This window comes from Salvelinus fontinalis, chromosome 5, assembly GCF_029448725.1.
Source record: "Salvelinus fontinalis isolate EN_2023a chromosome 5, ASM2944872v1, whole genome shotgun sequence".
NCBI classification, from domain to species: Eukaryota; Metazoa; Chordata; class Actinopteri; order Salmoniformes; family Salmonidae; genus Salvelinus; species Salvelinus fontinalis.
Genome location: NC_074669.1, coordinates 64978384 through 64991334, shown reverse-complemented (window position 1 = coordinate 64991334; position 12951 = coordinate 64978384). Strand labels below are relative to the sequence as shown.

At 47.8% G+C, this 12951-nt stretch overlaps 1 protein-coding gene across 3 annotated transcripts in view; it reads left to right on the top strand.

Moving 5' to 3' along the window:
• The first annotated feature begins 1096 nt into the window (after window positions 1-1096).
• The window catches only part of uba6 (ubiquitin like modifier activating enzyme 6), a 66197-nt gene continuing 54342 nt past the window's right edge, over window positions 1097-12951 (top strand). For all 3 annotated transcript variants that reach the window (XM_055924154.1, XM_055924155.1, XM_055924156.1), the window contains exons 1-9: window positions 1097-1190; window positions 3472-3546; window positions 3904-3998; window positions 5062-5090; window positions 6663-6757; window positions 7034-7145; window positions 7422-7502; window positions 11830-11952; window positions 12019-12142. In XM_055924154.1, the coding sequence (XP_055780129.1) occupies window positions 1168-1190; window positions 3472-3546; window positions 3904-3998; window positions 5062-5090; window positions 6663-6757; window positions 7034-7145; window positions 7422-7502; window positions 11830-11952; window positions 12019-12142 (757 nt within the window). In that variant the 5' untranslated portion in view covers window positions 1097-1167. The remainder of the gene's footprint in view (window positions 1191-3471; window positions 3547-3903; window positions 3999-5061; window positions 5091-6662; window positions 6758-7033; window positions 7146-7421; window positions 7503-11829; window positions 11953-12018; window positions 12143-12951) is intronic.

Genomic DNA, 12951 nt, shown 5'->3' with positions numbered 1-12951 from the left:
GTGTCCCAGTTTACCTGAACCTGGTTCAGCACAGCCCTATAAAGACAAGACACTGTCGAAGACTATGTACAATATGGCTTTAATATATTGGCTTATTAAATTATTATAAAAATATAGTTAGTATATTAGAACTAGGTTTATGACTTATTAAATGATTATAATGTTATAGTTATTATAATGAACTTATTGACTTATTAAATTATTATTATATTATAGTTAGTATATTAGAACTAGGTTTATGGCTTATTAAATGATAACTTCAGTCAACAGCCCAACCATTCATAAAGTAGTACACACGTACACACACACACACACACACACACACACACACACACACACACACACACACACACACACACACACACACACACACAGTCTCACAGTCCCTCTCCTCCCTCACCCCCTCTCCTCCCTCTCCTTCCTCACCCCCTCTCCTCCCTCACCCCCTCTCCTTCCTCACCCCCTCTCCTCCCTCACCCCTCTCCTCCCTCACCCCCTCTCCTTCCTCACCCCCTCACCCCCTCTCCATCCTCAACCCCTCACCCCTCTCACCCCCTCTCCTTCCTCAACCCCTCACCCCTATCAATTAGAGAGTCTGAGTTGTAAATGTTTTACTGGGCAGATGAACTTTGGCTGTTTGAACAGTGTCTCTGTTTTGTAAAATGGTGTCTTGCAGGTTTTCAATAGGACCAATGATACATGATATTAAGCACTATGATGCTTGCACTTAATATGGAATCTGGTAAAAAATTGTCAATGCCAAATACCAAGAGAAAGAACAGATCACTTGTTATTGCGATATTTTTTTATATATATATTTTTTTACCTTTATTTAACTAGGCAAGTCAGTTAAGACCAAATTCTTATTTTCAATGACGGCCTAGGAACAGTAGGTTAACTGCCTTGTTCAGGGGCAGAACGGCAGATTTGTACCTTGTCAGCTGGGGGAATCGAACTTGCAACCCTGATTTAAATAAGCTAAAGTCTGGATATCCCAGAACAATTTTGTTTCAGTTGTTTGTTGTATTTTTTTTTTAAACAATACAAAAAAAAAAATCTATCAAATAAATATAATTTAAACGTGAACCGTGTCATGTGATCTGGGTAACCCGGAACAGTTTTAATGTTTTTATCTACACACAACCCTTCATTCGTAACAACAACTCAATGAACCTATCGTACACAGACAGGTAAGATAGTTCGTCTCTGAATGACGTTTTTAATGCGCATTTTTCGCAACATTCACAAATACCATTATGAACATCCGTATCTGCAGCCATAGGAAGACTTGTGCTTGATACGGCATGACTATACACTTTTATGCAGGGTGTGTTTTTGCACTGACCCGGCATCAGGCAGTATCAATCAATCAATAAAATGTAATTATAAAGCCCTTTTTACATCAGCCGATGTCACAAAGTGCTATACAGAAACCCAGCCTAAAACCCCAAACAGCAAGCAATGCAGATGTAGAAATCTAGCTAGTGCTAGCTAACGCCCTTCTGAGTAAGCAGTCTATGCTAAGTTAGGTTAGCCATCGTTCGTAGCAAGATGAACACATAGATAGCTATTGACGAGGCTTTGAGAAGTTGTCAACCTCAAAACATTTGAATATGGTACTACTACTAGTGTTACTGCTACTCTTACAACGTCCTCACGTTATTGTAGCTAGCTACTAGTAGCTAACTGCAGATTGGGACCAGGAAGCTAGCTAGTTAGCAAGCCCATTAGCTAGCTAGCAATACTGTTTATTTAGCGAGCAAACTTTACTTAGCTATCAACTTCATTTGGCGTGGTGATGTAACTCGCTAACGGTAAGAACGATCAGATAGATACTTTAAGATACACTAAACAGAAAGCTTGATGGAGCTAGCAAAGTCAGAAAAACCATTGTACCTTGACATAGGACAGCTAGTATCATAACATAGTGGATTGTTCTGTAGCTATTGCAGCCGATAAGGATATACCGGATGATAACATAGTGTTATCAGATATTACACAGACATAGCTAGCTAAAATAATGTATTCTAGAATAACGTAACACAGGTATTCCTCTTTTACCTCACCTGTAAGAACAGAGCAGATTCCTTTTAATATTTTGTTACAGCCCAGTGTAACGGATGTGAAATGGCTAGCTAGTTAGATGTGTGCAGAGGGTCCCTGGTTCGCGCCCGTGTCGGGGCGAGGGGACGACGTAAAGTTAGACTGTTACAGCCCAGCACTAAACACACCTGATAAACCAACTCAATGGCTGGATAAAAAGTTGGTCCATTGTATCAGGACTCTTAAGTACTGGGTTGGAATGAAAGCCTGCAAACCCAGTCTATGTGTGCGTCCCAATTATATGTCCTTTCTTGTAAAGTGTGCACTACGTTCCACAAACTCCTCTGAAAGGAGTGGATTGCTGGAGGAGAGAGCTAGAGGGAGTTTCTTATACCTGTCATTTACATTCAAAGCAGTGAAGGGAATTGTACAAGTGCACATTTTGGGAGGTAGGAGAGATAATTGGGACGTAGCCCCCCCCCCACCTGTGTCCTCAGGACTAGGGTGTAGAACAGTGGCGTAGACCAAGGTTTCCCAAACTGGGTCCTGGGGTCCACTCTGGGTCCTGGGCCCCACTCTGGGTCCCACTCTGGGTCCTGGGCCCCACTCTGGGTCCTGGGCCCCACTCTGGGTCCTGGGGTCCACTCTGGGTCCTGGGGTCCACTCTGGGTCCTGGGGGTCCACTCTGGGTCCTGGGGGTCCACTCTGGGTCCGGGGGTCCACTCTGGGTCCTGGGGTCCACTCTGGGTCCTGGGGGTCCACTCTGGGTCCTGGGGCCCCACTCTGGGCCCCTCCGTTGCATCGTTGCAAGTTTTTTGCCCTATCACTACACAGCTGATTTAAATAACCAACTCCTCATCGAGCTTTGATTATTTGAATCAGTTGTGTAGTTCTGGGGGCCCCGGGGGGGAGCCAGGACAGAGATCATAATATAACCCTGACGTCAGGAGGACAGAGATCATAATATAACCCTGACATCAGGAGGACAGAGATCATAATATAACCCTGACGTCAGAAGGACAGAGATCATAATATAAGCCTGACGTCAGAAGGACAGAGATCATAATATAACCCTGACGTCAGGAGGACAGAGATCATAATATAACCCTGATGTCAGGAGGACAGAGATCATAATATAACCCTGATGTCAGGAGGACAGAGATCATAATATAACCCTGATGTCAGAAAGACAGAGATCATAATATAACCCTGACGTCAGGAGGACAGAGATCATAATATAACCCTGATGTCAGGAGGACAGAGATCATAATATAACCCTGATGTCAGAAGGACAGAGATCATAATATAACCCTGATGTCAGAAGGACAGAGATCATAATATAACCCTGACGTCAGAAGGACAGAGATAATATAACCCTGACGTCAGAAGGACTTCTCTCCTCCATGATCTCTCTCTCTCACGATCCAGTGCGTCTCGGACCAGTGAGTTTCCCCATCCCAAGATGTCAGCTGACTCCATGGAGATTGATGACTCCCTGTACAGGTAAATCCCGTACTACCTATTTTAAGTGGGTACAGTTACATACCAGTAATAGTTCCAATAAAACATGTTCTATGTGCTCACTGTCTCACAACATCATTTGATCTTCCCTCTCTCCCTAATCCCCCTCCCTGCCTCCCTCTGCCTGTCTCCCTCTCCCTCCCCAACACCCCCCCTAACCCCCATCCTCCCTCCCTCTCTCTCCCTCCTCCCTCCCTCACCCCCATCCTCCCTCTCTCTCCCCTCTCCCTCCTCCCTCCCTCCTCCCTCACCCCCCCTCCCTACCCCCCCAACCCCTCTCCCGCCCTTCCTCACTCCCCTCGCCCCCCCCCCCTCCCTCCCTAACCCCTCTCCCTCCAGTCGTCAGAGGTATGTCCTGGGGGACAGTGCTATGCAGCAGATGGCTCAGTCTTCTGTCTTCCTCAGTGGAATGGGAGGACTGGGAGTGGAGATCGGTAGGTGACATACGCATCAAATAACACATAGCATTACATTATGTGACATTACATGACATAGCATTACATTATGTGACATTACGTGACATAGCATTACATTATGTGACATTACATGACATAGCATGACAGTACATGCCAGAACATGTCATTAAGTGACATGACATAGCATGACTGTACATGCCAGAACATGCCATTAAGTGACATGACATAGCATGACGGTACATGCCAGAACATGCCATTAAGTGACATGGCATAGCGGGACGGTGCATGCCAGAACATGCCATTAAGTCACATGACATAGCATGACGGTACATGCCAGAACATGCCATTAAGTGACATGGCATAGCGGGACGGTACATGCCAGAACATGCCATTAAGTCACATGACATAGCATGACGGTACATGCCAGAACATGCCATTAAGTGACATGACATAGCATGACAGTACATGCCAGAACATGACATTAAGTGACATGACATAGCATGACGGTACATGCCAGAACATGACATTAAGTGACATGACATAGCATGACGGTACATGCCAGAACATGCCATTAAGTCACATGACATAGCATGACGATACATGCCAGAACATGACATTAAGTGACATGACATAGCATGACGGTACATGCCAGAACATGCCATTAAGTCACATGACATAGCATGACGATACATGCCAGAACATGACATTAAGTGACATGACATAGCATGACGATACATGCCAGAACATGACATTAAGTGACATGACATAGCATGACGGTACATGCCAGAACATGCCATTAAGTCACATGACATAGCATGACGATACATGCCAGAACATGACATTAAGTGACATGACATAGCATGACGGTACATGCCAGAACATGCCATTAAGTCACATGACATAGCATGACGATACATGCCAGAACATGACATTAAGTGACATGACATAGCATGACGATACATGCCAGAACATGACATTAAGTCACATGACATAGCGTTTAGTGAGTGTTTACAGTATGTATTGTATCCATGTATTTCCTGTCATGTGACCGACGTTAGACGTCTCTGCCCTGTTTTCACAGCAAAGAACATCGTGTTAGCAGGTGTGAAGGTGAGTGAGATTGTAGTCTGCGTCACTAGTAGTTCGCTACATAGGGAATAGGGCTCTGGTCACTAGTAGTTCACTACATAGGGAATAGGGCTCTGGTCTCTAGTAGTTCACTATATAGGGAATAGGGCCCTGGTCACTAGTAGTTCACTATATAGGGAATAGGGCTCTGGTCACTAGTAGTTCACTATATATAGGGAATAGGGCTCTGGTCACTAGTAGTGCACTATATAGGGAATAGGGCTCTGGTCACTAGTAGTTCACTACATAGGGAATAGGGCCCTGGTCACTAGTAGTTCACTATATAGGGAATAGGGCTCTGGTCACTAGTAGTTCACTACATAGGGAATAGGGCTCTGGTCTCTAGTAGTTCATTATATAGGGAATAGGGCTCTGGTCACTAGTAGTTCACTATATAGGGAATAGGGCTCTGGTCACTAGTAGTTCACTACATAGGGAATAGGGCTCTGGTCTCTAGTAGTTCATTATATAGGGAATAGGGCTCTGGTCACTAGTAGTTCACTATATAGGGAATAGGGCTCTAGTCACTAGTAGTTCACTAAATAGGGAATAGGGCTCTGGTCACTAGTAGTTCACTACATAGGGAATAGGGCTCTGGTCACTAGTAGTTCACTATATAGGGAAGAGGGCCCTGGTCACTAGTAGTTCACTATATAGGGAATAGGGCTCTGGTCACTAGTAGTTCACTATATAGGGAATAGGACTCTGGTCACTAGTAGTTCACTACATAGGGAATAGGGCTCTGGTCACTAGTAGTTCACTACATAGGGAATAGGGCTCTGGTCACTAGTAGTTCATTATATAGGGAATAGGGCTCTGGTCACTAGTAGTTCACTATATAGGGAATAGGGCTCTAGTCACTAGTAGTTCACTATATAGGGAATAGGGCTCTGGTCTCTAGTAGTTCATTATATAGGGAATAGGGCTCTAGTCACTAGTAGTTCACTATATAGGGAATAGGGCTCTGGTCACTAGTAGTTCACTATATAGGGAATAGGGCTCTAGTCACTAGTAGTTCACTATATAGGGAATAGGGCTCTGGTCTCTAGTAGTTCATTATATAGGGAATAGGGCTCTGGTCACTAGTAGTTCACTACATAGGGAATAGGGCTCTGGTCACTAGTAGTTCACTACATAGGGAATAGGGCTCTGGTCTCTAGTAGTTCATTATATAGGGAATAGGGCTCTGGTCACTAGTAGTTCACTATATAGGGAATAGGGCTCTGGTCACTAATAGTTCACTATATAGGGAATAGGGCTCTGGTCACTAGTAGTTCACTACATAGGGAATAGGGCTCTGGTCACTAGTAGTTCACTATATAGGGAATAGGGCTCTGGTCACTAGTAGTTCACTATGTAGGGAAGATGGTGCCATTTGGGACTGTGTTATTCTTCATGATGACTTCGTTCAGCTACATGTCATTGTCACCATTTAATCAGGGGGACCTGGCTGTATTGACGTGTGTGTGTGTGTGTGTGTCTGTGTGTGTGTGTGTGTGTGTGTGTGTGTGTGTCTGTGTCTGTGTGTGCGTGTGCGTGTGTGTGTGTGTATAGGTGTTGACGCTGCATGACACTAAGCAGTGTGAGACCTGGGACCTGGGCTCCAACTTCTTCCTCAGACAGGACGATGTGCTGACTCACAGGAACAGGTGAGACCAGTCCCGTCTATCTGCAGTCACGTCAAGGAACGCCCATCAGCGTTGACGTCACTACGCGACACGCCCACTGTCTTCGTCAGCTGTAGCGTATTTGCTCTGAGGCCAGGCTGCCTGTTGCGTCGTCAACATTTTGTGGCTTCTCGGTAACACAGGAAACAGGAAACTAGGGGTCGGGAAACAATCCCCTAACTTTCCATTCAATACCCAGGTTTTCATGGTTTGAATCGGTATTTGTCTCTCTGTCTCTGTGTCTCCTTTGTCCCCCAGGGCTTTGGCGGTCCATCCCAGGGTAGCAGAGTTGAACCCTTACGTCCATGTGGACACGTCCTCCTCCTCTCTCGACCTGTCCACTGACCTCAGCTTCCTCAAGAGATACCAGGTGAGAGAGAGACACTCACACACACACGCACGCACACACGCACGCACGCACACACACACACACACACACACACACACACACACACACACACACACACACACACACACACACACACACACACACACACACACACACACACACACACACACACACACACACACACACACACACACACACACACCCACACCCACGTCTTGTTGATGAGTGATTCTGCACAGTCGGACTGTAACTTTGTGGATCTGAAACACCGTTGACTGTCCTTGTTGTGTTGTCCAGTGTGTGATCCTGACTGAGGCCAGGCTGAGTCTCCAGAAGAAAATCAATGACTTCTGCCACTTCCATCAGCCTCCTATCAGGGTAAGACCTCTAGAGACCGTCCTATCAGGGTAAGACCTCTAGAGACCCTCCAATCAGGGTAAGACCTCTAGATACCCTCCAATCAGGGTGAGACCTCTAGAGACCGTCCTATCAGGGTAAGACCTCTAGAGACCGTCCTATCAGGGTAAGACCTCTAGAGACCGTCCAATCAGGGTAAGACCTCTAGAGACCGTCCAATCAGGGTAAGACCTCTAGAGACCGTCCAATCAGGGTAAGACCTCTAGAGACCGTCCAATCAGGGTAAGACCTCTAGAGACCGTCCAATCAGGGTAAGACCTCTAGAGACCGTCCAATCAGGGTAAGACCTCTAGAGACCGTCCAATCAGGGTAAGACCTCTAGAGACCGTCCAATCAGGGTAAGACCTCTAGAGACCGTCCTATCAGGGTAAGACCTCTAGAGACCCTCCTATCAGGGGGAGACCTCTAGAGACCATCCTATCAGGGTGAGACCTCTACATATAGAACCCCTCCTATCAGGGTGAGACCTCTACATATAGAGACCCTCCTATCAGGGTGAGACCTCTACATATAGAGACCCTCCTATCAGGGTAAGACCTCTAGAGACCGTCCAATCAGGGTCAGACCTCTAGAGACCCTCCTATCAGGGTGAGACCTCTACATATAGAGACCCTCCTATCAGGGTAAGACCTCTAGAGACCGTCCTATCAGGGTCAGACCTCTAGAGACCCTCCTATCAGGGTGAGACCTCTAGAGACCCCCCTATCAGGGTCAGACCTCTAGAGACCCTCCTATCAGGGTGAGACCTCTAGAGACCCTCCTATCAGGGTGAGACCTCTAGAGACCCTCCTATCAGGGTGAGACCTCTAGAGACACTCCTATCAGGGTGAGACCTCTAGAGACCCTCCTATCAGGGTGAGACCTTTAGAGACCCTCCTATCAGGGTCAGACCTCTAGAGACCCTCCTATCAGGGTCAGACCTCTAGAGACCCTCCTATCAGGGTCAGACCTCTAGAGACCCTCCTATCAGGGTCAGACCTCTAGAGACCCTCCTATCAGGGTCAGACCTCTAGAGACCCTCCTATCAGGGTCAGACCTCTAGAGACCCTCCTATCAGGGTCAGACCTCTAGAGACCCTCCTATCAGGGTCAGACCTCTAGAGACCCTCCTATCAGGGTCAGACCTCTAGAGACCCTCCTATCAGGGTCAGACCTCTAGAGACCCTCCTATCAGGGTGAGACCTCTAGAGACCCTCCTATCAGGGTGAGACCTCTAGAGACCCTCCTATCAGGGTCAGACCTCTAGAGACCCTCCTATCAGGGTCAGACCTCGAGAGACCCTCCTATCAGGGTGAGACCTCTAGAGACCCTCCTATCAGGGTGAGACCTCTAGAGACCCTCCTATCAGGGTGAGACCTCTAGAGACCCTCCTATCAGGGTGAGACCTCGAGAGACCCTCCTATCAGGATGAGACCTCTACATATAGAGACCCTCCTATCAGGGTGAGACCTCTAGAGACCCTGCTATCAGGGTGAGACCTCTAGAGACCCTCCTATCAGGGTGAGACCTCTAGAGACCCTCCTATCAGGGTGAGACCTCTACATATAGAGACCCTCCTATGAGGGTGATACCTCTACATATAGAGACCCTCCTATCAGGGTGTGACCTCTAGAGACCCTCCTATCAGGGTGAGACCTCTACATATAGAGACCCTCCTTTCAGGGTCAGACCTCTAGAGACCCTCCTATCAGGGTAAGACCTCTACATATAGAGACCCTCCTTTCAAGGTAAGACCTCTACATATAGAGACCCTCCTATCAGGGTGTGACCTCTACATATAGAGACCCTCCTATCAGGGTGAGACCTCTACATATAGAGACACTCCTATCAGGGTGTGACCTCTAGAGACCCTCCTATCAGGGTGAGACCTCTACATATAGAGACCCTCCTATCAGGGTCAGACCTCGAGAGACCCTCCTATCAGGGTAAGACCTCTACATATAGAGACCCTCCTATCAGGGTGAGACCTCTAGAGACCCTCCTATCAGGGTGAGACCTCTACATATAGAGACCCTCCTATCAGGGTGAGACCTCTACATATAGAGACCCTCCTATCAGGGTGAGACCTCTACATATAGAGACCCTCCTATCAGGTTGAGACCTCTACATATAGAGACCCTCCTATCAGGGTCAGACTTCGAGAGACCCTCCTATCAGGGTAAGACCTCTAGAGACCCTCCTATCAGGGTGAGACCTCTAGAGACCCTCCTATCAGGGTGAGACCTCTAGAGACCCTCCTATCAGGGTGAGACCTCTAGAGACCCTCCTATCAGGGTGAGACCTCTAGAGACCCTCCTATCAGGGTGAGACCTCTAGAGACCCTCCTATCAGGGTGAGACCTCTAGAGACCCTCCTATCAGGGTGAGACCTCTAGAGACCCTCCTATCAGGGTGAGACCTCTAGAGACCCTCCTATCAGGGTGAGACCTCGAGAGACCCTCCTATCAGGGTGAGACCTCTAGAGACCCTCCTATCAGGGTCAGACCTCTAGAGACCCTCCTATCAGGGTGAGACCTCTAGAGACCCTCCTATCAGGGTGAGACCTCTAGAGACCCTCCTATCAGGGTGAGACCTCTAGAGACCCTCCTATCAGGGTGAGACCTCGAGAGACCCTCCTATGAGGGTAAGACCTCTACATATAGAGACCCTCCTATCAGGGTGAGACCTCTACATATAGAGACCCTCCTATCAGGGTGAGACCTCTACATATAGAGACCCTCCTATCAGGGTGTGACCTCTAGAGACCCTCCTATCAGGGTGAGACCTCTACATATAGAGACCCTCCTATCAGGGTGAGACCTCTAGAGACCCTCCTGTCAGAGTGAGACCTCTACATATAGAGACCCTCCTATCAGGGTCAGACCTCTAGAGACCCTCCTATCAGGGTAAGACCTCTACATATAGAGACCCTCCTATCAGGGTAAGACCTCTACATATAGAGACCCTCCTATCAGGGTGTGACCTCTACATATAGAGACCCTCCTATCAGGGTGAGACCTCTACATATAGAGACACTCCTATCAGGGTGTGACCTCTAGAGACCCTCCTATCAGGGTGAGACCTCTACATATAGAGACCCTCCTATCAGGGTCAGACCTCGAGAGACCCTCCTATCAGGGTAAGACCTCTACATATAGAGACCCTCCTATCAGGGTGAGACCTCTACATATAGAGACCCTCCTATCAGGGTGAGACCTCTACATATAGAGACCCTCCTATCAGGGTGAGACCTCTACATATAGAGACCCTCCTATCAGGGTGAGACCTCTACATATAGAGACCCTCCTATATAGGGAATAGGGTGCAATTCTGGCCGTGCCAGACCCTCCTATAAGGGTAAGACCTCTACATATAGAGACCCTCCTATCAGGGTGAGACCTCTACATATAGAGACCCTCCTATCAGGGTGAGACCTCTACATATAGAGACCCTCCTATCAGGGTGTGACCTCTAGAGACCCTCCTATCAGGGTGAGACCTCTACATATAGAGACCCTCCTATCAGGGTGAGACCTCTAGAGACCCTCCTGTCAGAGTGAGACCTCTACATATAGAGACCCTCCTATCAGGGTCAGACCTCTAGAGACCCTCCTATCAGGGTAAGACCTCTACATATAGAGACCCTCCTATCAGGGTAAGACCTCTACATATAGAGACCCTCCTATCAGGGTGTGACCTCTACATATAGAGACCCTCCTATCAGGGTGAGACCTCTACATATAGAGACACTCCTATCAGGGTGTGACCTCTAGAGACCCTCCTATCAGGGTGAGACCTCTACATATAGAGACCCTCCTATCAGGGTCAGACCTCGAGAGACCCTCCTATCAGGGTAAGACCTCTACATATAGAGACCCTCCTATCAGGGTGAGACCTCTACATATAGAGACCCTCCTATCAGGGTGAGACCTCTACATATAGAGACCCTCCTATCAGGGTGAGACCTCTACATATAGAGACCCTCCTATCAGGGTGAGACCTCTACATATAGAGACCCTCCTATATAGGGAATAGGGTGCAATTCTGGCCGTGCCCTAAGATGATGCGTCCCAATAATGGGACGCATCATCATCTGAAGTGTGCACTCGTTCACTACTCGTCAGAAATGTAAAAACACCATTGGATTGGTTTAGGGATGGACTAGAGGGAGTTTCCATATACCAGTCGTATCCGGTTCAAATCCATGGAAGGGAAGTTAACAAGTGCCACCAGGTCAGGAGACAGGAGAGATGATTGGGTCTGCGGCCTCGTCCCCCCCCGGGAACTAAAAGCATGACGTGTTTCCTTGCAGTTCATTGGATGTGACGCGTATGGGATCTGTGTGAGAGTGTTCTGTGACTTCGGGGACCAGTTTGAGGTGTCGGACCCCACGGGAGAAGAAGCCAAGGAGATGTTTATCCAGAACATCACACAGGTACACACACACACACACACCACACACACACACCCTCCTCTCTGACCTCTGACCTCTGATCTGTAGGGTAACCCAGGGGTGGTAACCTGTATGGACAGCAGGACCCACGGCCTCCAGACTGGACAGAGTGTTCTCTTCAGAGAGGTCAACGGCATGGACACACTCAACGGCACCTCACGACAGGTCACAGGTACTGATACCACAGGCTTATGACAGGTCACAGGTACTGATACGATAGGCTTATGACAGGTCACAGGTACTGATACGACAGGCTTATGACAGGTCACAGGTACTGATACCACAGGCTTATGACAGGTCACAGGTACTGATACCACAGGCTTATGACAGGTCACAGCTACTGATACCACAGGCTTATGACAGGTCACAGCTACTGATACCACAGGCTTATGACAGGTCACAGGTACTGATACGATAGGCTTATGACAGGTCACAGGTACTGATACGACAGGCTTATGACAGGTCACAGGTACTGATACGATAGGCTTATGACAGGTCACAGGTACTGATACCACAGGCTTATGACAGGTCACAGGTACTGATACCACAGGCTTATGACAGGTCACAGGTACTGATACGATAGGCTTATGACAGGTCACAGGTACTGATACCACAGGCTTATGACAGGTCACAGGTACTGATACCACAGGCTTATGACAGGTCACAGGTACTGATACGATAGGCTTATGACAGGTCACAGGTACTGATACGACAGGCTTATGACAGGTCACAGGTACTTATACGACAGGCTTATGACAGGTCACAGGTACTGATACCACAGGCTTATGACAGGTCACAGGTACTGATACCACAGGCTTATGACAGGTCACAGGTACTGATACCACAGGCTTATGACAGGTCACAGGTACTGATACCACAGGCTTATGACAGGTCACAGGTACTGATACGATAGGCTTATGACAGGTCACAGGTACTGATACCACAGGCTTATGACAGGTCACAGGTACTGATACCACAGGC